Raw genomic sequence first — 25,020 nt, forward strand, 5'->3', positions numbered from 1 at the left:
GGATTCTTTAACTGGGACTGTTTGAAAATAGACTCCAGATTTTATGTGGGCAGAGTAAACAAATGTACTACCACTCTGGAATTAGATACTTGCTATTGTTGAGTAATTACTTTATGTAAGGTCAGTTCAAATTTTAAGCTGTTCAGTGTCCAGTTAGTCTGTATCACAAAATGATGCTTAAACAGTAACTTTATCTTAAGGTTTTCACAGAGTTTACGTGTTCAGATAATAGAAGCCTAGACTTACCAATTTCAGTGCAAGACATACTTTCTTTAAATCTTTGCTACTTTGAAAGAACGTGATTAGTAAGTTGTATTTGCAGTAAAGGTAAGTTAGCCTATCTACTGACATCTCTCCAGATCTTTAAATGAGTTAAATTTGGCTAATTGATTCGGTATGCATAGTGTTAAATATTTTATTTAGTATTTTAAAAGCCTGGAATCTTACACTATTTTATAGTAAAGTTTATTCTATGATATAAAGTAAGGAACTAAAAAGAAATCACAATTGTCCCATATCATTCTAAAATATCATAATTGTCTTAATTTGTAAAAATTAATCATTGGGTTTTAATGTTGAGTGAATCCTTTTTCTAAAATAAGCTGCAGATTATAAACTAGAATTAAGGCTCCAGAAGTTCTTGAAGACAGGATTATTTTAAAAATTTTGCTATGTAAATCAAATATGATATATTTTAAATATTTTCTTAGAAGAAAAATTTTTAAAGGAAAACATGTCAGGCTTCCTCTGTAAAATTAAACAACATTTTTTATACTTTTAATAATTATGGTTTTTTATCTGGTGTTCTCTGACATTTGCCAGACACTGTACTTGAGAAGGAGAAGACTAAACACGATGTCTCAGTTTGCAGTTGACTATGGCAAATGTTATGCCAACCATAAGTGATGGTTATTCTTTATTAAATTCTTCAATACTACTTAATAAATTGAAAACTTGAAGTGATGCTTTTTTTAGAGTATTTTTGGGAGACATTGTTTGGCATAAACTAATCTGTTTGTAATCTCAAAGTTCAAATAATGTTTATACAGTAATATTATCAATAACCCAATGAATGTTCATACCTGTATTTTGTTACAGAGATGGAGGCTATGAAACTTCACCACTCCTGGGAAAATATTGTGGCCCAAACCCACCTCCAAGAATCATCTCTCACAGTAACAAATTGTGGTTGCAATTTAAGAGTGACTTCTTTGACTCAAGGTCAGGGTTCTCAGCTTACTGGGATGGATCCTTAACAGGTAAATAGCAAAGAGCTATCTTTTATTGTTGAGTCCAATTGAGTTGTTTTTTCAATTTTTGCACTGTCATACTCTTATTCATATTTTTCCATCTGCATTTTGTGATTACTATGTATAATAAACTTCAACATTATAAATATTTCTGAATTAATAGCAGCCCTTTGCTTTTGAAAGACAAAGTAAGTTTAATGTTCTGGCTTCCTCCTATATTTCATTAAGCTGGTCGTCTTAGGGAAAATGTTCTGGCTTCCTCGTATATTTCATTAAGCTGGTCATCCTGGTCACGAAAGGAAAGTACATTGACATGAATTGGAATTTTAGGCTAGCTACTCTTTGGTGATGTAGTTGTTTTGAAATTTTGGTTAAAAGAAGGAGAAACAGTAGCACCAGTCTGATATAGATAGGAAGGTTCAGTTTTACCAGAAAGAAAGGCAATGCCTCACTGCATCTCTTTCTCCGATAGGCTGCGGGGGCAATCTCACCACTCCCACGGGCACATTCACGTCTCCCAACTACCCGATGCCCTATTACCACAGCTCCGAATGCTACTGGTTGTTGAAGTCCAGCCATGGCAGCCCGTTTGAGCTGGAATTTGAAGAGTTTCACCTGGAACATCATCCAGACTGTACTTTAGATTATCTGGCTGTATGTATACCAGTTTCAGTCGTATCATCCACTGCTTCCTCCTGGCCCAACACACATTAAGTGCATTTATTTTTTATTTTTGAGATTTGAAAGAGGGGAACATTTACACAAAACATCCGCATAAACATTTTAAACAGAATAAAAAATTAAAAGAAAATTTGATGAAAATGACTTGTCTTCTAAGTATAGCCTGTATTACTGAATGACTAGGTATTTAGATACATGTGTTAAAATATATTGAATGTAAACAATATATGCACTAAATATTAAGATATATTAAATATGATTTAAAGCTTACTGAAAGGGGTTATGAGATTTATCACAATTATTATCTATGTACTTTCTATATATGCAGTGCAAAATGACAGTTTAGAGGACCACATGGTGAGTTAGAAAAGGTAATTGAAGTCATCCATGTATGACTTTTTACAGTGCCAGAAATTCTGCCTTTTCCATTGAAAGCAATCTAAATCTAAAAATTTATTAAAATGTTATAAATTATAAACTATGAAATAAAAAAGCAAGGAGAACCACTGATAACCAGTATGGTCTCAAAAATACGTATTAGTCTTTTATTTTTCAATCTTCAGTTTTCAACATGGGTTCACATGTTTACTACTATATGCAGCCGTGACTAAGTGGCCCCAGTTCACGGTCCAGATCTGTAGACACTGAAATGTAGTTTTTAAAGATATATTGATTCAGGGCTAGTCTTTTGTTATGTCACATATGTATTTCTTCTCCAGTTCTTAAAGATTGCAGTTGCCTTTACATAATTATTTACATATTTAAAGCCATGTCATCTGACATTTACAATGTTTTACTGAAGGTATATGATGGCCCAAGTATCACCTCTCATCTGCTCACTCAGCTCTGTGGGAGTGAGAAACCACCTCTCATTCGGTCTAGTGGAGACAGCATGTTTTTAAAACTGAGGACAGATGAAGGTCAGCAAGGAGGTGGCTTCCTGGCCAAATACCAGCAGAGTAAGTATGTATACTGGCTGCTTGATGCCTTGCAGTGGGCCTTCAATCTTTTGGTGAATGAGACAAACTAAAATAAGGATAAGCCACTTGTTTGGGCCACTGAAATAAATCTTATCTACTTACTGAGAAAATTTTAACTACTTGAGGGAGAAATGCTCATGCATTAAATTTATCATATAACTAAAGCATGCGGTAAGATATGCTGAAATACTTGCAATGCAGCTAAAGAGCAGTTTAACAGATTAATAGCTAATGAGTTTTCATTTGTATCAAATATTGTGATCTTCTAATTAGACATTATTCCATTGTACATGCTATCTCCCACACATTTTTTTTGGTCTTGTACTGTGAAAGGCAATATGGGCCTTGTGGTCACACATAGAATAAGTACATCCTTGACTGTGGAAAAATCTGGTCTTTGTAGTGATGTCATATTAAAATCTGCTTTCCCGTAAGGCTGCCTGATGGAATTAAAGTTTTGAACAGAAAGTCCAGGGACTGAGGGGTTTATCCTGCCTGGGAAGGTCACCTTTCTTCTCTGGGGTTCCAGGACTTTTTCTTTGGTTTGCAGGCTGGTGTTCAATGCACTGAGCCACACCAGCCCAGGACTTTTTCTTTTAAAAAAAAAATCAATTAGGTGATTGTGAAAGCCCCTTTCTAGCTCTAGAATTAAACTTTCCAGCTAGCTTCAAAATGGACATTCAGGAACAAGGTTTTCTTGATTTGTTACTTAATAAACACTTCTGGTTTTGAAAGTACCATTCCTTGTCCCACTAAATCTAATTTTATTCATAATTTTGACACAACTACCTAAAAATGGAATTGAAGTCACAAAATTATCATCTGAATTTACAATATGCCTTTGGATTAGTTGAGAATATTTATGTTTAACTCTGTGTAAATTTGAAGACTCATATTCACTTATATCTAGGGGTTAGGCTGAATTGTAGAGAGTTTTGAATACTGAGTTTTAATTATATGTAATTTATTCTTTAGAAATTCATCATTAGTACATGAAAAGCCCTCCGAAATTTTAGCAAGGGTATATCTGGTTGAGCATATAATACTTTCTTTCATTTTATTATTGCTGTGCTAATTTGTTTATCAGTTACTTTTTATTTCTATGATATTTTATTTTTCTCTCACAATTGCAGAACACTAAAGGAATAATTTAGTGCACATAGGTCCTTAAAGGTAAAAATCAGAGGTAACCAGTGAGATTTTCTCTGTAATTTGCCATTTGAAATTAGAGGTTTGCAGATAGTATGATCTTTGAGCACTGACAGCAGCCCCTGTGAGTTAACAGAACATATTTTCCTCTGCCCGGTTTTGTTGTCACTGGGGCTCATGGGACCTGTCTGCCTAACTGGTGTAACTTCTTGCAGGCATCTAAAACCACAAGATCACCTTTAGAAGTCCTGTGCAGACAGAAATGTGCCCTAAAAGTATTCAAAGAGAAACAGTTTGAGCATTCCCCCACTCCAGCAAAGGAAGATTTTTTGAAGAGCCACAAGTGTTTACTTTTTCAAACCAAAGTTTAGAAATGGTGCTCCAGGCATTTGCCAGGATGCTGTGTGGTGGGAGAAATGCATATGACCCACATTCTTCAGAGATAACTTTTTCAATGTAAGATTTATTTTCCCATTTTTTATTACACATCAGGCAGATGATATAATAAAGACAAATCATTAGGTTTGGTTGAATTTGGTACTGACTGCCAGGACAAACCATACCTAGTCCACAGTTACCTAGGATAGTTTGGTTGAAAAATAACCTGAAGAAAATGCCACCATTGGATTGAAGACTTTTTTAAAAGTTTAAGACTTTCATTTTTCTTTAAATCCTGTACATTCCCCTATTTGTTTGGTACTTCCTGATGACTAACTAGAGGAATAGTGGAGCCTTTATTGTGAATTTCATGCTGACTTTTGAATTCAACAAAGCCATGTTGTTATTCATTTTTAGCATTCACATAGAACTTTGTGTTTTTAAACTGTTGAATTTAAAGGTCAAGATTTCTGTCCCTTCTAAATGTTAAAGTTAGACAAACAGAAGCATAGAATGTTTAATGCACTTCTCTAAACAAACAGATCTCTGAGCAGCGCTGAGCTATTCAGCATTCCACCAAATCACAGGAATAGGATGCCCGTGTAACAAAGGCAATTTTCATGATCCTCTAAAGTTGGTGAATTCACTTAAGCATTATTGCACATTTGTTCTAGTGGAGACCCTTTCACTCTAAAAATACCACATCAAATATATATATTGTGAAACACACATACACACGTACACTTTTTAAACCTAGATCTTTAAAAAAGAAATCTCACACACATCTTGGAGCAATTTTAACATATTTGATAGTGGATCCTAACAATCATGGTTATTTTTTCCAGCATGTAAGAACGTGATGATTGTGAATCAAACCCATGGCATCTTAGAGAGTATACATTTTCCAAACCCCTACTCTGAAAATCAACGTTGCAACTGGACCATCCAAGCAACAACTGGCAACACTGTGAATTACACATTTTTAGACTTTGATTTGGAAAATCACATAAACTGCTCCACAGACTATTTAGAGGTATGTATTCTGAAGCTAAGTAAATCACTGTCTTTTCTGATCATGTTTGGCAAGCCAAACTAGGAGTAGTAATGTTTTGCAGAACCAAATTCCTAACCCTATCCTACACACCTGTAATACACCAACTAGCCACGGTGTTTAACAAGAATATTCATGGATATTCTCTGCCTTATCTTAATATTTAATTTCCTAAATTATATACACAAAGAACTATCTATGTTTTTAGGTTTCATTATAATTTCTGGACTGAATGGCCTCATATTATTTAAATAATACAGAAGTAGAAGAATAACTTCTATTTTTTATCAGTTGTTTTTATGTTTTCTCTCTATAAACAAGAGATCAGAAAAATGGTTGGATTTCATGGCTTTATTTAATTTGCCTGATACTAAGAATCATGGTATGTTTCCATGAATTTATGCACATTTTAGTTAATTTTTTTTTTGTAAAACAGAAGTTTCTGTTTGTTATAATAATGACCACCAGTGACTCTTACTCAACTCTCTATATACAATGCTATGCAATAAAAGTTGCTTGAAAATTAGGGAACTCAAAATATGAGGTAATCTGCTATTTTCATAAGATATTTTATTTACAAGAGCCTTTTTGCTAACTTTTCTCTTCAACATTTTAGGGCTATAGATTGTAAAGGGAGGCAGCTATTTTATTTTGTTAATTAATTATGCATTCATGTATAAAATATATGTTTATAAAGTATCATATTAATTTAGAAATATTGATTTCTACTCTCACACTTCATGAAGTAATTAATTGTTTACTCAAACAATTTACATATATGTTGACATCTAGTTTTCATCATTAATAAAATTACTTTTTGAATCATCTAACATGTCATTTTTATACTCATCTTCATTGTTAATATACAGTAAATTGAATGAAGTTTTCAATAGAAGTCTTTTCTGAAGTAACAAGTACCAACTCAGATAATACTAGGACACCTCCCCCATCCTGTCTATCTGCAGCGCAGTGGTTCCGTGTATTTCTCTGTAAGGTGATCAGCGACTTCCAGAGGTCTTTCTTGTAAAGACTCCCAACATTCAGCATTTGTAATTTTGATGACATATTCTCAGGAAAAAAAATACTTTATCCTTGTAACACTTTTAACCCTCTTTTTACCAATTCTTAAAAAAAACTACTGTCAATTGAGGTTGTTCAAAGTTAGCATTTCTTTTCTGAATAGCACTTTTCTCTTTCAAAATGAAAAAGAGAAGCTTCCTATACTTTGAGAGGTTTTCTGAGATCCTGACTACGTGGACTGCCTGGTTGAGGGATAATTGTATAGGTTAAAGAACCCTCGCGTTGTATTTTGAAAAGTTCAATGTTATAGAAATAGTAGCCAAGGTGTTTACCCATTAGAAAGTTATATTTACTAGTATTTAAAGATAACATGATACAAATAAAACAAACAGAAGTATGAACTTGACAACAGTTTTTAAGTCCATTTTCCTTGATCTAGTGTTTAGATGGTCTTCACAAGCTTAATAATGGTGTGCTTTTCTCAGTTACCTGGAGTGGCCACTTTTTCTTTTTCTAAAAATCTTTTAATTGAATTTTACAGAGAGAAAGAGAGAGACAGAGAGGGAGAGAGAAAGAGAAAGAAAGACACAGGTAGACATGGATTTGTTGTTCCACTTATTTATCCATTCATTGAGGATTCTTGTATGTGCCCTGACCAGGGATCAAACCCACAACCTTGGCATGTCGGGACAATGCTCTAACCACCTGAGCTACCTGGCCAGGGGAGCCATTTTTTCTTTTCTTCACATGGTGAGATCTTGATGATTCTTTACAAAAAAAGTTGCAAAGTTGCTTTCAAAGCCCCTGTTCATACCACAAACACAGCAGGCTATACTATAGTTTTACCAGTTGTGATTGTATCCATATGCCCTACTGGACTCCAAGATCTGTGAAGGTGGAAGCTGTTTTCTACTAACTTTATAACCCAGGGATGGCTTATAGAGTTGGAATCTCTTAAACTCTTAAGTTGTTATAAGAGTTTAGTAAGGTCAGGGGAAATTGAATATCACGGCCATATTTTAACATCAGCCTAATGATAGCTACTAACTAATGAGAAAAAAGTGAATTCCAAACTGGCCTTTTGGTATAAGTCCTACACAGTCATTGTAATACTGTCACTTTGAGCACAGACTGAAATAGATCTCACGGCCTTGCAGCAGTGCATATGTTACAATGTGCTAGGCCCCAGGTTGCGACTTGATAAAACATGATGGAGAAAGCTGCAGTGAAGAGGGAACTTTTGAACTAGACTTTAAAGGAGGCTTCGGCAGTAAGAATGCGGAGGAAATGAAATGAAACCTTTCCAGGGCCTAGACTGCCTACCTCTGGACTAACTTGAGGAACAGTAACAAGGCCCATCAGATAACTTTTGGAGGTGTTTGTAAACTGTTAAATAAAAAAATACTTGTTCCAATGACTGCAGAGCAGCTCATGAGAGGCCCCTCATGGACGACGGTATGGGTGTGCCATCTGTCTTGTGCAACACTGATGGGGAAAGCAGCGAAAATACAGAATGAGAACCAGAAGTTCAGCAAGGGCTTCCAAGGAATGACGCTCTTGACAGAGGGAGGAGATTTTTTCCATTTCTTCAAGCCAAGGGGCAATAGCAATCTCTACAATGGCTGGTCTATGATGGAAAATTTAAAAACACAAATAACTGTTAAAGGAGAGCAAAGCCTTGAACACAAACTCTAGTGTTCATTATTTTAATAACTTGGAGTTAAAGGTTCTTTTTTTCAAGTGACTGAGCCAAGTATCAATTGAGTGGCTATTACTGCAGCCAGAATTGAATTATTTTGAATTAATAAAACTGAAACTATGAAAGGACTTGATTAGGTGCTGGGTGGACATTGTGCCCAACTTTGCTGAGAGGTGTGGGTTGGTATAAGCCCATTGGGAATCTAATCCATTCCTCATTATTTTGTCTTCTGGGCAAAAATAAATGATTAAGATTTGGAAATGAAGTATTTAATGGGAGGAAGGGTCATTTGCTTAAAGGAGTAACACCATATTGCTCATACAGTTATGGGAATTCTTCCTGTGTTTTACAACTTGATTTCATTTTTTCATTTTTATTTTGAGTCTCAGTCTCCATATGGAAGAGGAGATTTTTATAGGTGAGTGCATATACAAGCAGAAGTGATGGATTTGGGAGAAATCAGCACACAGGTGTACAGGGAGGCCAGGGCATGTATTAGGTCAACTTGGAGCATGTGCGTGGTGAGAAAAGGAAGGGGGAAACTAGGAGATTTTTATGTTATGGAAACTGAGGGAAGAGATTATATTAGATGGTGACAGCAATCAATCAGGTGAGATTCTCCGACAGGGTCAAGAAAGGTCAGGGTTGAGCAGTGTCCCTTGGAGAGCAAAGTGACTCTGGGCAGAGCAGTGTGTGAGGGACGGTGGGAGCAGGAACAAGACTGTAGAGTGAAGAGGCATGAATTCAGTGTCTGAGTTTGCTCAAACAAATCATCGTTAAGTCTTGGCCTCTGTACCCCAGTCCTTATCCTTCATTTCCCTAACTGTCCTCAAGTAGCAAGCTTCCATGGCACACCCACCTTTGCATGTTCTCTTGTATGTCAGTGTCTCTTAAAATGTGGCCTGGGACTGGATGTAACACCCCAACTAACCAATCCAGGACTGAGTATGCTAGGACTATATCACCTGGCTCATATACTTCTGATATAAGTAGGCTGAGGTTAAATGAATTTATTGTTAGTCAAGTCACAATGCTGGACTACATTAAGACCTATACTCTCTAAGTCATTTTTACATGAATTATAGTGGCTGCATAGCCAACCCCAGGATATTATTCCTAGTAAATTATATTTGACGATTCCTCTAAATCCTGACTCTCCAGCCTTTAGAGCACTAGTCATTTGTATAGAGGCCCTTTGGCCATTGGCCTGCTAGTTCCTCAAAAGTAATTGATAAAAATGTCAGACCAAATGGTGCCTATTTCCAATACTCCAAAATGATAGGTTTCTTCGATTTAAATGATCTATTATTGGACACTTTTACAATAGCACCATTCAAACAGCTTGGTAATAGTAATAGCTGATCTTTATCGAGCACTTACTATTTGCTAGGTAATGATGACAGCAACCCTGTAATACAGGAAATATTATACACATTTTGTGGGTGAGACAGTTGAGGTAAACACCTACATTGTCCACAATCACAAAGATTATAGGCAGCAAAGCCAAGCTTTCTACCAGGCTCTGTGGCTCCAGGCCGATGCTCTTAACTATAATACCACATATCCTTTATCTATGCATTCTTCCAGTTTTCTGTCCCCCTCAGAAGTGACATGAGGGAGTGTCCTAGAAACCCTTGGATCTGCCACTTTGCTGACACTGTCACAAAGAGAAATTATATTATTTTAGCACGGCTTCTTCATGGAGAAGCAGTAGTCATTTATTATAATCACTTCTTTGTTATTGCTGACAAATTATTTTTAGCATCCAGTTTAGAATTTTTGAAAAAAATTACTGTCAATTTTACTCATCTGTGAGGTTCCAAAATCTCTCCCACATTTTGGAAGTTGAATCATTTTTCCTTCAGACCTCTGGCAGTCCTCTTTTTTCATTGTTCTGCTTTATAGTCTTGGTTGCAGGTACACACTCCAACTGAACCCTGTAGGAAAAATTAATGTTTGTGAAAGGACTGCTACTCTGAGGAAAGTGAGAAGCCTCATGACACACAGAATAAACTGGAAAGCTGGGAGAAGGTAGAAAAGAAAGCAGCTTAGTGGATGCTCCTGTCTGCCTCACTGCTTTGTTGCTTCTCCCTGCATTGCACACGCCATTCCCACCTCTCTCCCTAAAAACGTCCTGGATTTCTGCAACCTCACAATTTTAGCTTCAATATGGCCACCTCAGCCATGACTTTACATCTTTAGGTGACCTTTCATCTCAAGTACTTACAACCAACCAGATCTTGCCTGGTCAACAAATTAGCCTCACAGGTGGCTCACCTTTTTGAGCGTGACAGCAAAGGTGTGAGTTTAGCTGGTGTGTGGACAGGTGCCTCTCCAGGCAGCACGGCCAGATCACACACCTGTCTCTGCCCACCAGTCACATGTGTGGGCAGAGGCAGGGCCATGGCTTCCGCTGTCATGCTAAAACATTTCTTACATGCGTTCAGCAAGATTACAAAGTTAGTTCTGCAGTGACTGTAACTTTCAGTGCTGCAGTATGCAATTCATTTAAACCTGAAAAAATTCTTTTAGAAGTTTGATCATCTTATCTTCTAAATTGGATTTCAGTGTTTCTTCTTCCAGTTGCAAAACCACATGAGGCAAGTTTCTACTTCCCCTTCAGCATGCTATGCTGTCTTCTGCTGGTGCTGGCCCAACCCACATCTCTGTCTTTCTTTGTCCTAATGATTGCTTTAAAAAACAGACATTTTTTTCCCCTAACTGTGTTGTTTCCCAAAGTTGGCTAACTTGTATGTATGCTCATAAAATGGTCAGAACGCTCTTATGTAGCTGTATGAATTCTTCCTAATTGATTTTTTTCAGAAGTTTTACCTTTTATTGCTGTAAAAGTTATTCTTGACTTTGTGGACTCTTTCCTTTTCCTGTGGCTTCCCTTGTTTCTTTCACTGGTCTGTGGGCACAGATCTCTTTTCAAAGTCGGGTTCCCCCAAACCCGAGGCCTGTGACTAATGTGTGCAGTGCTCACAGGCACCAAGGAACTCGACCCTGCTCTCCTGACATTTTGGTCACTTCTGCGTTAGCAACCACTTCTTTGCTGGGCAGAATTAGCACAGGCAGCACTTGTCCTCACTGCCTACACTCTGAGAGAGAAGGACGTGGAAAAAATTACTCAGGTATCACAAGAGACATCTGAGAGATGTCTGGATGGTTGAAATTATCTCCCCATGGTCATCCCCTTTATCTCTTTTTGCTTCCTTTTTTCCTTTGTTAAAAATTGTGGTCTCTAGTGAGGAACAGGCTGATACTAGAGGATAAAGCCCCTACAACCAGCTGCTAAATCTGGCTGCATTCTGCATTCCAGAATCACCTGGGGATCTTGCTGTAAAACATATTCCTAGACCTCACCCCAACCCACTCGATCAAAATCTCTGGGGATTTCAATATGCGAGCCCCCATGCCCCGAGTCTGTAGCCCACTTCTACTGTGACAGCAGGTTGTATCCTCACTTCAAAGCTCTCTTTTGGGAAATTATAAGTATTTTAATAGGTATCCTCTTAACATACACCTTTGAATGCTACTAAAGTTTCTTTGTCAACAGGTCTTATTTTCCAATTGCCATAGCGGAATTATATACTTTATCTCATCAAGGCCTGGAGATATTGTTATTGTATTTATCTCATTATGTAGAAATGTCAGATGTGCTTTAAAGTATTTGAATTCTGATCCTAAACGTTCTCCCCTCTTTCCTTGTTTGGCACCTTTGCCACTATTGTCTTCCATCACATCCTTTTGTACCTCTTCCTTTTCCATTATGTCAGTTTCAGGTCCTCTTCATCGCGTCCGTGACTCCTGCCAAATGCATTTCCCACTACTCTTTATGAGATTCATTTCACCTCTTGCCAAATCCTCTTGCTGATGTCATCGTGTTCACCAGATGTTTATATCATCGTTTGTTACACTCCCAGTCCTCCTTTCAAGTACAAAATAATGCATTTAAAATAAAAGAATGGATGAAAATATCATCAATATCCCTGTTTTCTAAGTCTGCAGCCTGAGCAACATTTTCCAGCTGTGACTGTGAAAGGTCAGGCCCCAGTGACATTGTAGTTAGTGAAGGTAATTCTAGCTGTTGTTGCAGAGAACTCTTAAATTCTCAAGACACTTGATAGAAGTTTATTTCTCAGTCACATCCAAGTTCAGTGCAGGTATTCCTTGCTTTCCACATGGTAATTCAGGAACCCAGACAAGGGGAAGTCACAAAGAGCTGTGGGAAAATCCTATAGCTCTTTCTGCAACAAATACTGATAGATATTTCACCAAGATACCCAAATTCTAATAAATCTGGGAAAGCTGAATTAAACATAAATAGGGCTTTTTTTCCTTTGTTCTGTTTGTGCTGTGGTACTTCCTCAAGCTTCCACTATCATAAATATGCATTGCTCATTCATTTCTCCCTTCATTCAGTTATCCAAATGTATTTTAGACACATAGGCTATAGAAATATAACTGTTTTAGCATCAGTTTTTCTTGTCTTCACGGAGGAGACAGATGTTAATCAGGTTATCACACAGTACAAATTTAATTACAAGCTGTATTACGTGCTATCAGGGAATATTATTGGGTGCTCCAATGGCCTGAAACAGGAGCACCAAGCTCATCTGTGGGTCAGGGAAGTTGTCCTGAGTAAGAATAGCTGAACAAGACGTGAAGGAAGCTGGAGGTTTCACTCAGGAAAGTTGTGTTTGAAGGACTGTCAAGGATAAAGGCAGACACTGGTTACAGTGGGAAGGGCAGATTTGGACTGGTAATGTACTACTGCAGTGGGGAAGAGGGCCAGTTGAGCCAAACTCAACTTCAGTTTGTACAGATATGAACAGGCCTTTTAAAGGGAGAATGAGGGAGTTGGGAGGGCGCTGGTCGGGCTCCTGCAGAGTCAGGAGGTGAAAGACTGCAAACGTTTGGACGGTCAAATGTGGTCAAGCCAGCCGAGCCTGGTGGAAGTCAGGCAGTGACGGGAGTTAGGGTTCTTCCTCCCACGGAGGCTGGGAGATGGGGCCTTTCCTTCCTGATGATGACGTTTCGAAGGAATGGTTTTCAGATCCTTGAGAAAGACCCTCCTGAACTGTTGGAGATACATACACTTCTCAAAGGGACAGTGGAAGACTCACGATTGTAAGCTCTCGTTAGTAAGTGCTCTAAGAAGGGGTGGTGGGGGCCCACCCTCAACTGTTGGCTGGCCTTGGCCGCCCTGCGAAAGTCACAGGGATTCTATATCTAAATCTAAGAAGTGTGGCAGTTAAAATCCTCTTGTTCAGTTGGAGAACTGCAGAGAAGCAGACGAGATTTTATGCCTTAGCAGCAGTGGGTCTGAGCTGCCTTTTATCACCATGGCGCCTCCTTAAACACTTCCTGAGCAGATGAGTCATGCTTCCTGAACTGTCTGTCAGAGAAAGTTTGCTTCTAAGACGCCTGGCCTTTTGCTTAGAATTCAGAGATAAGTTATTTCAGTTCTGAGTACAACTGCTATTCAAAAACTTGTACAAACAGTGACAAGAGTATACCAAACAACTCTATGTCTCTATACCAGGTATGAGTCTAGCATTGCGCTAAGCTTGATCTGGATTCCAAAGGAGTTTCGAATTAAGTAAGTGTATCTATTGGTTAATTAAGCCAAATACTTTGTAGTGTCATTAAGGGTAACAAGAAGCATTTTATAAGATCTTTTTGAAGTCTAAAGTTGCCTGAATAAAATGTTATTTAATTATAGAAATTAAAAGGAGAGATATTTCAGTGTGATTCATATCCCTCTTCTCAAGAGGAAATGCTGTTCATTTTTGACCATCCCTCACAATGAAGAGTTTTCATGCCATTGTGTTAATTTTCTGCAGTTAATGAGGCAAACCACCAGCCTTCAAAGGAGAGCCTCTGCTCTCAGATTCAAAAGAAACTGTGTGTTTCCCCTCAGTAGTCTCTTGAACATGAAGGACAGAGTCAGGAATAATAATCCGATCTACTGATAATTTCCACACTACTCAGAGGCCACTAAAAATTACCTTAGATGCTCAGAACTCAAAATTACTCTATCCACCTTACTTTCCTGGCAGTCCTTCCTTAGCTCTGCAGAGCAAGGCCACCGGGGCGAGAAAGTGGAAGGTCTCCTCCATTGTCTAACAGGCACACGGCAGGAGTAAGAACACAGTGATCAGAATGCCAGGTTTTAACATTAGAGATTGTTGTGGGCTCAGTGAATTGTATTGATTGTCTGCTTTAAAATAGGAAAGATTTCCAATTATAACATTTCAGAAGTTTTTTTTAAAAAAACTGTCATCTTTACCCTTTAGCTCTCATATTTACTATTTCACAGGTGTTCTTTCCCCATCTTCCCTGAGTTGGGGCAGAGTCAGTGCCGCGGCTCTCAGAGCCTTCCCGCTCAGGGTCCTGTGATCCCACACTGGCCTGTGAACCATATTCCTTCCTGTTGCTGAGTCCATCTGTAGCAGATGGTGAGGCGTTTAGGAGGCAGAATAATTCTTAAAAAATGTTTAGTGTTTCACTGGAACAGTCCAGTTGGCAGGAGGAAGGCTGCAGTTCATGGAGTTAAATGTTCGTGTGGCCACAGGAGGGTATGCTTGGCTTTCAAAGCCTGTCACTTACCACTACGGGAGGGAAATAGGCATTTAGGCCTCATCAGTGACTCTCACAACTCAGGCTTGTGAGAAGTATTCAGTCCCTGGACATCTGAAGAACTTCTTTTTAAATAAAGAATTAGTCTAATTAATAATAAAAACTTAGTTACTATAAAAAAGGAAGCACTGGAGACAAAATATGGTTTTAAATGAATACTGGGGGAGATGACCTTATATAATAACATTTTAGTGGGCTAATTTTCATGCATAGTCTTGAGATACATATAAAAGACCATGGAGATACACAATATAATGTTTTTACTAGACCAACTGGATACTGAGAATGTTATGTCAAAAATAATGCTTTAAACCCTGGCTGGTGTAGCTCAGTGGATTGAGCGCGGGCTGGGAACCAGTGTCCCAGGTTCGATTCCCAGCCAGGGTACATTCCTGGGTTACAGGCCATAACCCCCAGCAACGCACATTGATGTCTCCCTCTCTCTCTCTCTCTCTCTCTCTCTCTCTCTCTCTCTCCCCCCCGCCTTCCTTCCCTCCCTGAAAATGGATGAATAAAATCTTAAAAAAAAATAATGCTTTAAAAATAAGCTTATCTGATCACACAGGAATATACATATAGTCATTGCAAGAAATTTGGAAAATCTAGAAAAGCCTATATAAAATAAAAATAACCTAAATTACATCACTACTAATAATATTTGGTTGTATTTATTTCCTATAGTCTTTCCCTATATATTTACTTTGTGTTAATATTCAGAAGGGCACCATCCTGTACACACTATCCTAGAATGATTTTCTCTCCCATGTAGCAAGAGCTTGTGAGCATTTCTGCAGGTCGTTTACTAGACACAGCATGCTATTTACATCATTGTATCTTCTAGCATCGAAATGCAGCCACCAGTTCTTGTTGTAGGGCATTTAGAATCTTTTTAAATATCTACTGTTCTAAACAATGCAGGCATAAACATCTTTGTAGTTACAGCTTTTGCACACAATCATGATTAGACAATGATTTTTAAAAATGAAAAAAAAAAACCCCAACCCAAATCAGCCTCTGTAGCTTCTAAAATGAGTAATAGGAAGAAAGGAGAAATAAAACTGTAAATGCACTGTTAAGAGCAGACGACAACCAGCCACTGCCTGGAAAGGAGACTATCTGGTCTGTGTGTGAAACAGACCTCTGATTCCAAGTGACACAGAGTAACTGCGAATGTGGTCTTTTGGTGGGTTTCATGCTGTCATGCAATGCCCAGCATTCTGAGTAATGGTTTAATTTTAGATGGGTGTTTCACATTTCCTGCCCCGCCCGGTCAGCACATGGCTGCATGGCTTTCCTGCGCCTGGGGGGAGGTGTCTGTCCGTGCATCGGAGTACACTGTGCATGGCCGTGAGTCTAATCATTGGTGGCGAAACAGCACCAGTTGTTATCAGTGACTGGACCTCAGTTCAGCAACCTTGGTTCTTGAGTTCAGCTGAAAGAAGAATTCAGAGCCAAGGAACTCAAATCACAGTGCAAGTTTATTAAGAAAGTCACGGAAATAGGAAAAGTGAGCCAGCTGGGCGTGGGCTCAGCAAACAAGTTACAGAGGCAAAAGGAGGACCCTTGAAGCTTAGGAGAAAGAGAGCAAAGCACACTGGGCACTGAGAGTTGAGCAGGAGTGATCTAGAGAGCGAGAGCTCGCCCTGGGCTCTTCTCTTGAGGGTTTTAGAGGCCAAGACTTTAGGGGAGGTCTCAGGGGCAGATCTCGGTAGAATATTCATTGGCTTTCCAGGTGTGTCCTTTCAGGATCATGGTCTGTATTGATTGGTCAGCACTAGGGCAGGATGTCACTAGTCATCGCAGCTGGTCCTGTTGTCAGCCATGGCATCACCTGACCTGGCCTTGCTGCTTTTCTGGGCCTGGAGCTGAAACACAAGTGAGACCTAACTGTCATCTCTAGTTTGAGCAAAACTGCCTCTGTGGTCAACAGATGCAAGGCTCTGCTTCTGAGATCATTTGATGCAGGTCAGAACCTCATTCTCTTGAGGGCTTCATGCCTGAGGGAGTGGTGGTGCAGGGGCCTGCATGGGAGTCCTGTGAGGCTATTCTCCTGCCCCCTTGCTCCTCCTCTCAGGCAGTCTAATGCAGGACTTGTGGCATGCTAGGGGAGGAAGGGTCAGGGGAGGGTCCTAATCACATGACTAGCGATAGCAAAGGTCAGGGAGTCTAAACTGCATGCCCAGCCATGTGGTAGGGGAAGAAAGGCACCCTGTGGGCAAGGTCCTAGTTTTCCCAGTTTTGCCTGTTGCAAAGCACCCGGGGCTTTCCACATGGTGATGTTACATGCTTGGCCTGTTGTCCTTGCTCTGCTCACATCTGCCTAACCGCTTACTACTAGTGAACAAGACTTGACCTCCTGGGGCCATCACAGAGCCATCTAGAGTCCGCCATGCTCTGCTCGTTAGCTCTCCTCTTCAACTTTCATCTAATTTATGCTCCACAGTTTGATCAATTTTTACCCCCTGGGCTTTTCTCCATGATGGGAGCATTTTGCCCTACTCTATGATGCTTGTTTGGCAATTTCTACTGTTGTTACAGGAACAGTTCAAAGCCCTTCACATTTAAAGTAAACTCTGGAAGCGCCAAGTTTATCCAGGAGATTTGTGAGTAAACTTCGGCAATAACATTCTTAATAACCGGTCTAATGAAGCAGTTCCCATGGATCCTGTTACAGCTGTTTTGTCAGGGTGGGGACATCAGAAGAGATGCTCCAAGAATTCACCAATCTCCACCCTGTTGGAGCTCCAGTGACTAAGCAGCTAGCGCTGTAGGTGGGTGGGGCAGCAAGGGCAGAGGAGGCTGCAACAGGAAGAAACACACATGGAGACATTTTCTTCACCCCTGTGTACCTTACCAGGGCAGCCCTGGCAAATTTTCTAATGTTCCCTTCATTGCCATCTCCCATCATGAGCTACCATCTCCCTCCATCTGACACACACACCATGTTTACTTTTTCTCTACGATATGCTTTGTGTTGGGCTGTGCACCCCACCCATCAGGAATGGGCTCAGCCTCCATGTATCACTGGGCCGGGTTAGCAGCGTGCTGCAAGCCACGGCTGCCCGTCTCCTCACAAGTGATTCACTGATTTGTGGCTTCCCTGTCTGCTCAGTCAGGGATGATTTCTGTGAAATGTACATAAGTCAGCTTGAGTTCTCTCTAGCCGTCGTATTTTGTCTCTCAAAGTTATTTCTGGACTGGTTTCTTTGGGAAAAATGCTTTCCTTTGCTTCCAACCAAGAGTAAGAATAACATTTTGAGCATATTCCACATGCCAGTCCTCACATTTAACCTAATGCATGATTCATCTCATTTGCTATTTAAAACAACCACATAAGAACCACCATGATGCCAAGTTTATAAAGAACTTTTAATTACAGAGGTTCAGTAACATTCACAATGTAATATCTAATCAAATGTCAGAGCTGAACTAAACAGTGAACCTGGGCCCCGATCACACCGGATACGCCCTGCTGTGCTCCCATAGTAAAATTTCTTTCCTGCTTCTAGTTCAATTCCAATCCTGTATTGGAGACATTGACTTTCAAAAACCACTGTATGCACTCATTAAATACAGTTCTTAGAAATTTAACTATCTTCCTTATACTGACTAGAATTTTTGTTCTTTACAATTATTAGGGGATTCCCTACTACACCTAGAGCTCCCCCTCATGGCAGGTGAATTATTTCCATTACATATTAGACTCTGAAGGGTAATATTTTTGGAGTTTGTAAAGATGTATAAAAGAAAATGTACCATTTTTTTAAGTTTCTCCCTATTTTAATGACATTATCTCAAGAAATTCTTGATTTAATTTATCTACATGAACTCCATTTAATTAATTGTTAAAATTAATACTTCACTATAGAAAATAATCTCCCAGAAAATTTTCAAGTAAATAAGAAAAATAATAGTTTTAAAAAGTGTGCATTAGATGCCAATCAAAAATAGAAAGGGCTGAGTTTTAGTTGTTACTGTGTTTCTAAAATGAGTTTTGAAGTCAATTTATATATCCAAACTCATACACATGAGACAATTAGTTACAATTTTATTCATTTATCACAAATTTTAAAAATAAAAAACAATTTAGTCATGAAGAGGCACTTGAAAATCACGTTTCTGTTCTGAGTGCTTGCAGCTCATCCACTCGATTCCCGCTGAGAGACCATGAGCTGCTTCTGGGTTCCTCCAGACTTGGGGTCCAGTGACCTGTAAAGTCCCTGTAAAGCCCTTAGTCTTACAGACATGGTAAGACAGATTATCTGTCAGTGATGCGCTTTTGGCTTTATGTCTTCCACCCTAATAGTTAGCAGGAATCCACAAACATTTCATCCTGCAACCGGAGTCTGGAGTCACTGATGGGCGGACAGGCGATGCATGTGTCAAATGATCAAACCCATGCGAAGGAAGTAGATAGAAGTTGTTAAATGTGGCTAGGCAAGAGATTTCCTTCCTCTTTGAATGTCCTAAAAGTGGTTGAGATATTTCAGGGTGGGGGAAGGACCTAAACCACAGAAATCCTAAATGAATAGACTCTTTGAAGGACTACCTGAAAACATTTTACAAAAGAGGTTTTGTATAAATCCAAATCCAAATTTGAAGATACAGTTAATGGCTACCTTGAAAATATAAGCATCATTCTGAAGTGACACTATGTAAGAAAACCTCTAAACACAGATATGCAAATTAGATGTGCATATTCAGAGTGAGATTCTTACTCCTTCTCTCCTTAATTTCTACTAGTTGCCTTTATATGGATTTAATTCCAACCTCAAATATTTGTTCCGACCTAGTAGAATCTTTAGGCTTTCCAAAAGCAGGAAAAATCATACCCTTAGAAGGACCAGTGCTTGCCAGTAGCTGCAGTGAGTCACAGCTGGAATGTCCTGTGGTTAACATTTTGCTCTGAAAACAGAATCAGAGGGCTCTGACTGGTTGTCATGGTTACTGGTATTTGTATACTTTGAAAAATGACTGTTCCTGTTTTGTATGGTAAACTTACACTGAAATGAATTGCTGAGGTGACGTTAGCCATCTGTGTGTGAATACAAACACAAAAATGGATTTAATTAAGTGTAAATTTTAGGACATAAAATTGGGGGTATGGGACTTTTTTTGTATAGAGCTATTATTTTATGCTAATTAATTTATGAATTTATTTGACATTATATTTAAGCATTTTCATCAGTGTCTATTTGATGTTTATTTTAATGTATCATTCTGTCCCTTCCAAAGGCAAAAAGAAACTAATTGTCATTCATCAGTGCTCCCCCCAAACCCACTCCCTTTACTGCTGCCCCCATCCCATTCACAATGTGTTATTTCAGAACAGCTTTCCTGGCTTCCCTTCAGTGAAGTAATCCCATCCGGAAGGAAGAAAAAGGTCTTCTCAAAGTTATGTGAAAATGTCAGGTTTCTTAACCTTGCTGAGCTGGGAAATAAAAATTCTGCTTATGACCTTGAGTAGAAGCTGAAGTATGGTTCTTCCAAACGTCACTAGCTAGTATTTCAGCAGATCCATCAAGTTTAGAGCAACCGTGGTTATAGAGAAATCTTACCTTAAGTTGTGTTGGGTAAAAATGAAATAGTTAAAGGTTTGGTCACTGAACTACAATTCGAAGTTAAGAATTAGCCTTTTGGAGTGGAAAACAGTAGAGTGTTTTCTTGCTTATTATGCCTCTGCTTGGGAACAGTATGTTTATTTTTGTATTAATTAGTTTTGAATTGGAATTCAGACACTGAATCTAATAAAGTGGAGCTGAGATAAATGCCCCACAGTGAAGCAGTAATTTAGCAGTAAACAGATTGCAACACGGGCCTCAGCCCCCACCTCCACCTCCCGCATTAGGTGGTGGGGCCTCAGTTCTGAGGCCAAAGGCCTTGGTTGTTTTTCTTTTATGTTGCTTTATTCTTTCTCTTATTTTTGCTCCTCATTATGGCTCCTGTCAAATACCTAGAATGTTAGGAGTTTGATAATAAATATACACTTTGAAGCAGCTGTTTTAGAAGAGTAAAGGGAAGCTGAAGTAATAAACCTGAAAAATAAATCTCATCTTTATTCCTTTGCTTAAAATGCTTAGGTTTAGTACTTAAGAGTGAGTGATGTAATGGATTTCCGAGTTTCTTTTTAAATCTCTGCTGACCTCCTCCCGATTCTCATAAGAATGTCTGTCTACTGAACAGCCATTTTGGAGAACTCAGAATGAGACAAGCCAAGATTTATACATCTGAGATTTATTATGATCTTGACCAGGTCCTGCCTCACTTCACAGAATGGCCAGAAAGGATCTAGGCACTTGGCTGCCTAAAAGGAACACGCTGAAATTTAGGACCGTAAGACCCTAATATGTATCTAACTCTGCAGGGCTCAATTCAGAGTGCAGATAAGTGCCATTAACATAAATGCAGTTGTGGGGAAATCACTATGTTCATTCACGGAAGATGTGTTGGGAACCTGCCCGGCACTGGGTGCTGAGGGGAATGCAGAGGAGGTCTGGGCCCTGAGGAAGCTCACAGTCAGCGAGGGAGATAAGACAGGCATGCCTACAGCTAGAATGCAGTGGAGTGTGACCATTCTTACACAGAAGCTCAAGTAAATGGCTGAGGCATTTCAAAGAAAAACTTACATATTATGACCGACTCTAGGGATTAGGGAAGAGTTTGTGCTTTGTTAGAATTTGAAGTTTTTCATGCTCAAATCAGTATGTGTCGAGCAGTATTTTCCATCATCACATTTTAGTAAAAAATAATTTGGTTGATTTGGAATTTGTTGAATGCAGACGATGCATGTCCCTTACAGACACATGCAGACACATACACACCCCCACACTCTCACACCTGCGACTCTCCCTGAGTCTGTGATCAGGTGTCTTCCACTTCGTCGTCATGAGCTGCACATCCCAAGGGGAGCTGGGACCGAGCGTTAGGAGATTAAAAGGAAACATTGTGGCCTGAGTCATGAGAAAGCCAGTGTTTTTGGATCATCTTCTGTGATTGAGGAGATATGGCAGAGAGGTTTATTATTATTTTTTTTAGTTTAAAGCTGTGTATCTGATGAAATTATTAAATGAGACAGGTAAAGGGCGCACAACAGGATATATAAATATACCTTAGTGAGAAAATGGGCAAAGACCTAAGCAGAAATATTCCAAGAGAAGAAATATAATTGATCAATAAACATGAAAAAAAAAGAAAAACTTCAGTCTTAAAATAACACAAATTAAGACAATTACCAAAAAACCCCACAGATTTTTTACTGACAGCACCAGCTTTAAAAATAATAGTCATAGTTGCCAAAATTCCACTGCACAAAAAATTTCTGTTAACTGCCGATGAGAGGGTAAATTGGCATAAACTTTCTGGTAAGAAATTAAATAATACACATGAAGAGCAAAAAAAGATTTTACTCTTTGAATCATTTCCCTTGTGGAAATCTTTCCTGGGGAAAATTCAAAATATTACACAAATATTTATATTGGCAAAAATATTGGAAATATTCTAAATGAACAAATGATTGTAATATAAATAATGTATTACTGACATCTTATGCTACCATTCAAAAAGTTAACATGGACAATTTAATGACGTGCTTAGCATAAAACAGGGAACACAATAAAATGTGTAGACCAAATTTATACATACAGTTACATACTTGCACACATACATGTATACACATATACAAATGAAAACCAACCATTGTTTGGATTTTTAAATTATTTGGCTTAGAAATCAGCCCTACAAAACTCTTGCAATATAACTTTCTGTTTTGAATTCTTATGTTAAGCATCCTATACTCAACCCACCTCAGTGGATTAAACCTTAACTTTTGAGCCAAAGAACATCTTTTGCTATACAAGTAGACTTTACCTTTTCCATCTCCCAAACCATGTGAAGTTTTTTTACATTGGAAGGCTTCTTTTTGATTTTAGCTCTATGATGGCTCACGGAAGATGGGACGCTACTGTGGAACAGATGTGCCGCCTTCAGGGAGTACCACAGGCTCCATTCTTCAAGTGCTGTTCCATACTGATGGGGTGGGTCACCATGAGAAAGGATTTCGGATGCAGTGGTTCATTCATGGTAAGCCCAGTACCAACTTCAGTCGTATTTTGTAGTTGCTATTTGTCCAAGAATTGTCCCCGTTCCAGTTCTGTATTTGGAAACAATTCCATCAATAATACTTGAACTTGGATAGCGATCTGGTGCCAGGCCTTTGAAAGTTTACTCAGACATCGGTGGCTCTTGGAGAGAGAAATCCTGTTAGGGCTAAGAGAGGAAGTGACATCAAAGTGGACAGGATTTGGGTAACTGCTTATTAGGCATGATAATAGATTGCTTAAATTAAGGGAAAGGAGGAAGCAGAATGTAGTTTCTAAAGATGAAGACCTGTAGCTGAGTGTGGCAAGCAAATTGGAAGGTAGGATGGGGGAGTGGAATAGAATGAGATTGAAGGCTCAGTCTGACATGAATGAGAGAAGGAAGGATAGGATAGAAGGGAAAGAATGAGAGTCAATCAGAGAGAGAAAGGGAATGGCAAGGATTGCACTGAGAGGGAGCAGGAGCAGAGGACGTACGCTAGTGATGCACCAAGTCAGGATACCTGCCACATAGGTAGCGGCATGCCAGAGCCCACCTATGAAGTGGTGGGCGGTTCAGAAAGCACATAGCATAGCCCTGGCTGGTGTGGCTCAGTGGACTGAGCACCAGCCTATGAACCAAAAGGTTGCCCGTTCGATTCCTAGTCAGGGCACATTCCTGGATTATGGGCATATGAGAGACACCTAATCTATGTTTCTCTCTCTCACAATGATGTTTCTCTCCCTCTTTGTCTCCCTCCCTTCCCTTCTGTCTAAAAATAAATACAGTCTTTAAAAAAGCAAGCAAGCAAATGGAATAATCATTTCTCTGAAGATGAAAATCCATTCAATTCATTCTTAAAAAGAGTTCTGAAACTTCTTGACTGACCTAACATGGCTAAAAAGAAAGAGCCCTAATCTAGTGGTCTCTAAATGTGCTCCCCCCAAAACAGCATCAGAGTCGCCTGGAACTTGTTAGATATGCAAATTCTCAGGCCCCATCCCAGACCTAAAGAATCAGAAACTCCAAAAGGAGGCCCAATAAACTGTCTTAACTGGTCTCCCCAGTGATTAATGTTTGAGGCCCACTCTCCTAGAGTGACCCAGACTTGAAAATTACGGTCCTGGTGAAAATTACAGTGGGAGTTCTCAACGAAGGCTCTAGGGCTCACTGGTCTGTTTCAGTCAGTTTGAAAGAGAAGAGGAGTTGCAGTGTTAGGCCAGGAACCACACACAGACATCTGGGCCATGGCCTCACTGTCAAAATCGGGGGTGAGCACAGGTGAGGGCGCGAATGTGTGTCATGGTTCACTTTGGAGGGTTGTTAGCGTGATAGTGCATTTATTGTAGGAATTTCGGTGCTATATATAACTGAATAGCCCCATTATATATTTACGTGTTAGACATTCTGATATTATAAACTGGAGACTGAATATATTTCTGTTAAAAAATAAGAATGTGGTTTTCAGTGTTAAAAATTGTTCAGTGGTTATTCACAGAGCCACTTCTAGCTTGAAATACAGATTATGAATTCCCAAAGTTAATGAACTGTAATGATTAAGCTTGTAGAAGTACTCCACTATCCTTTTCTCAAGTAGGTAGATTTAACCTTGGGATGTCAATTTATTGATCTATTAAATGAAGGCACTGGATTGACTCATCTCTGTAATACAGTTCATCTCTAATATTCTGTAATTTAGAAATTGTGTGATTCTAAGGAAACTAGAGACAGTGTGAAAAGACCTAGAAGAAACAGGAAAATCTGGGAAAATGACCCAGATTTTCAAGGGCTAGGGGTATTTTCCAGAGCAGTGTTTCTCAGATTTGCATGTGCATATGAATCACTTATTAAAATGCAGACTCTGATACAGGGGGATGGAGGTAAGGCCCATAAATCTGCATTTCTTAAGTGCTCCCAGGTAATGCGGATGGCGCTCTTCTGTAGACCACACTTGGGAGGAGCAAGTCAAGAACACATATTATGCTGAAGAAATAAAATGATAGCAAGACAGCATCCACTGAATCTAGAGAGAGCTTTGAAATGCTCCCAGGACTCATTATAATAACAGCAGAATAATGTCTTTAATTGTTC

At 39.1% G+C, this 25,020-nt stretch overlaps 1 protein-coding gene across 3 annotated transcripts in view; it reads left to right on the plus strand.

The window, feature by feature from the left end:
- Positions 1–25,020, plus strand: part of CUBN (cubilin) — a 250,170-nt gene that overhangs the window by 58,884 nt on the left and 166,266 nt on the right. For all 3 annotated transcript variants that reach the window (XM_036023812.1, XM_028507866.2, XM_036023821.1), the window contains exons 24-28: positions 1,099–1,259; positions 1,723–1,904; positions 2,734–2,890; positions 5,284–5,471; positions 22,782–22,932. In XM_036023812.1, coding sequence (XP_035879705.1) covers positions 1,099–1,259; positions 1,723–1,904; positions 2,734–2,890; positions 5,284–5,471; positions 22,782–22,932 — 839 coding nt within the window. The remainder of the gene's footprint in view (positions 1–1,098; positions 1,260–1,722; positions 1,905–2,733; positions 2,891–5,283; positions 5,472–22,781; positions 22,933–25,020) is intronic.

Source organism: Phyllostomus discolor, chromosome 1 (assembly GCF_004126475.2).
Source record: "Phyllostomus discolor isolate MPI-MPIP mPhyDis1 chromosome 1, mPhyDis1.pri.v3, whole genome shotgun sequence".
Classification (NCBI taxonomy): domain Eukaryota; kingdom Metazoa; phylum Chordata; class Mammalia; order Chiroptera; family Phyllostomidae; genus Phyllostomus; species Phyllostomus discolor.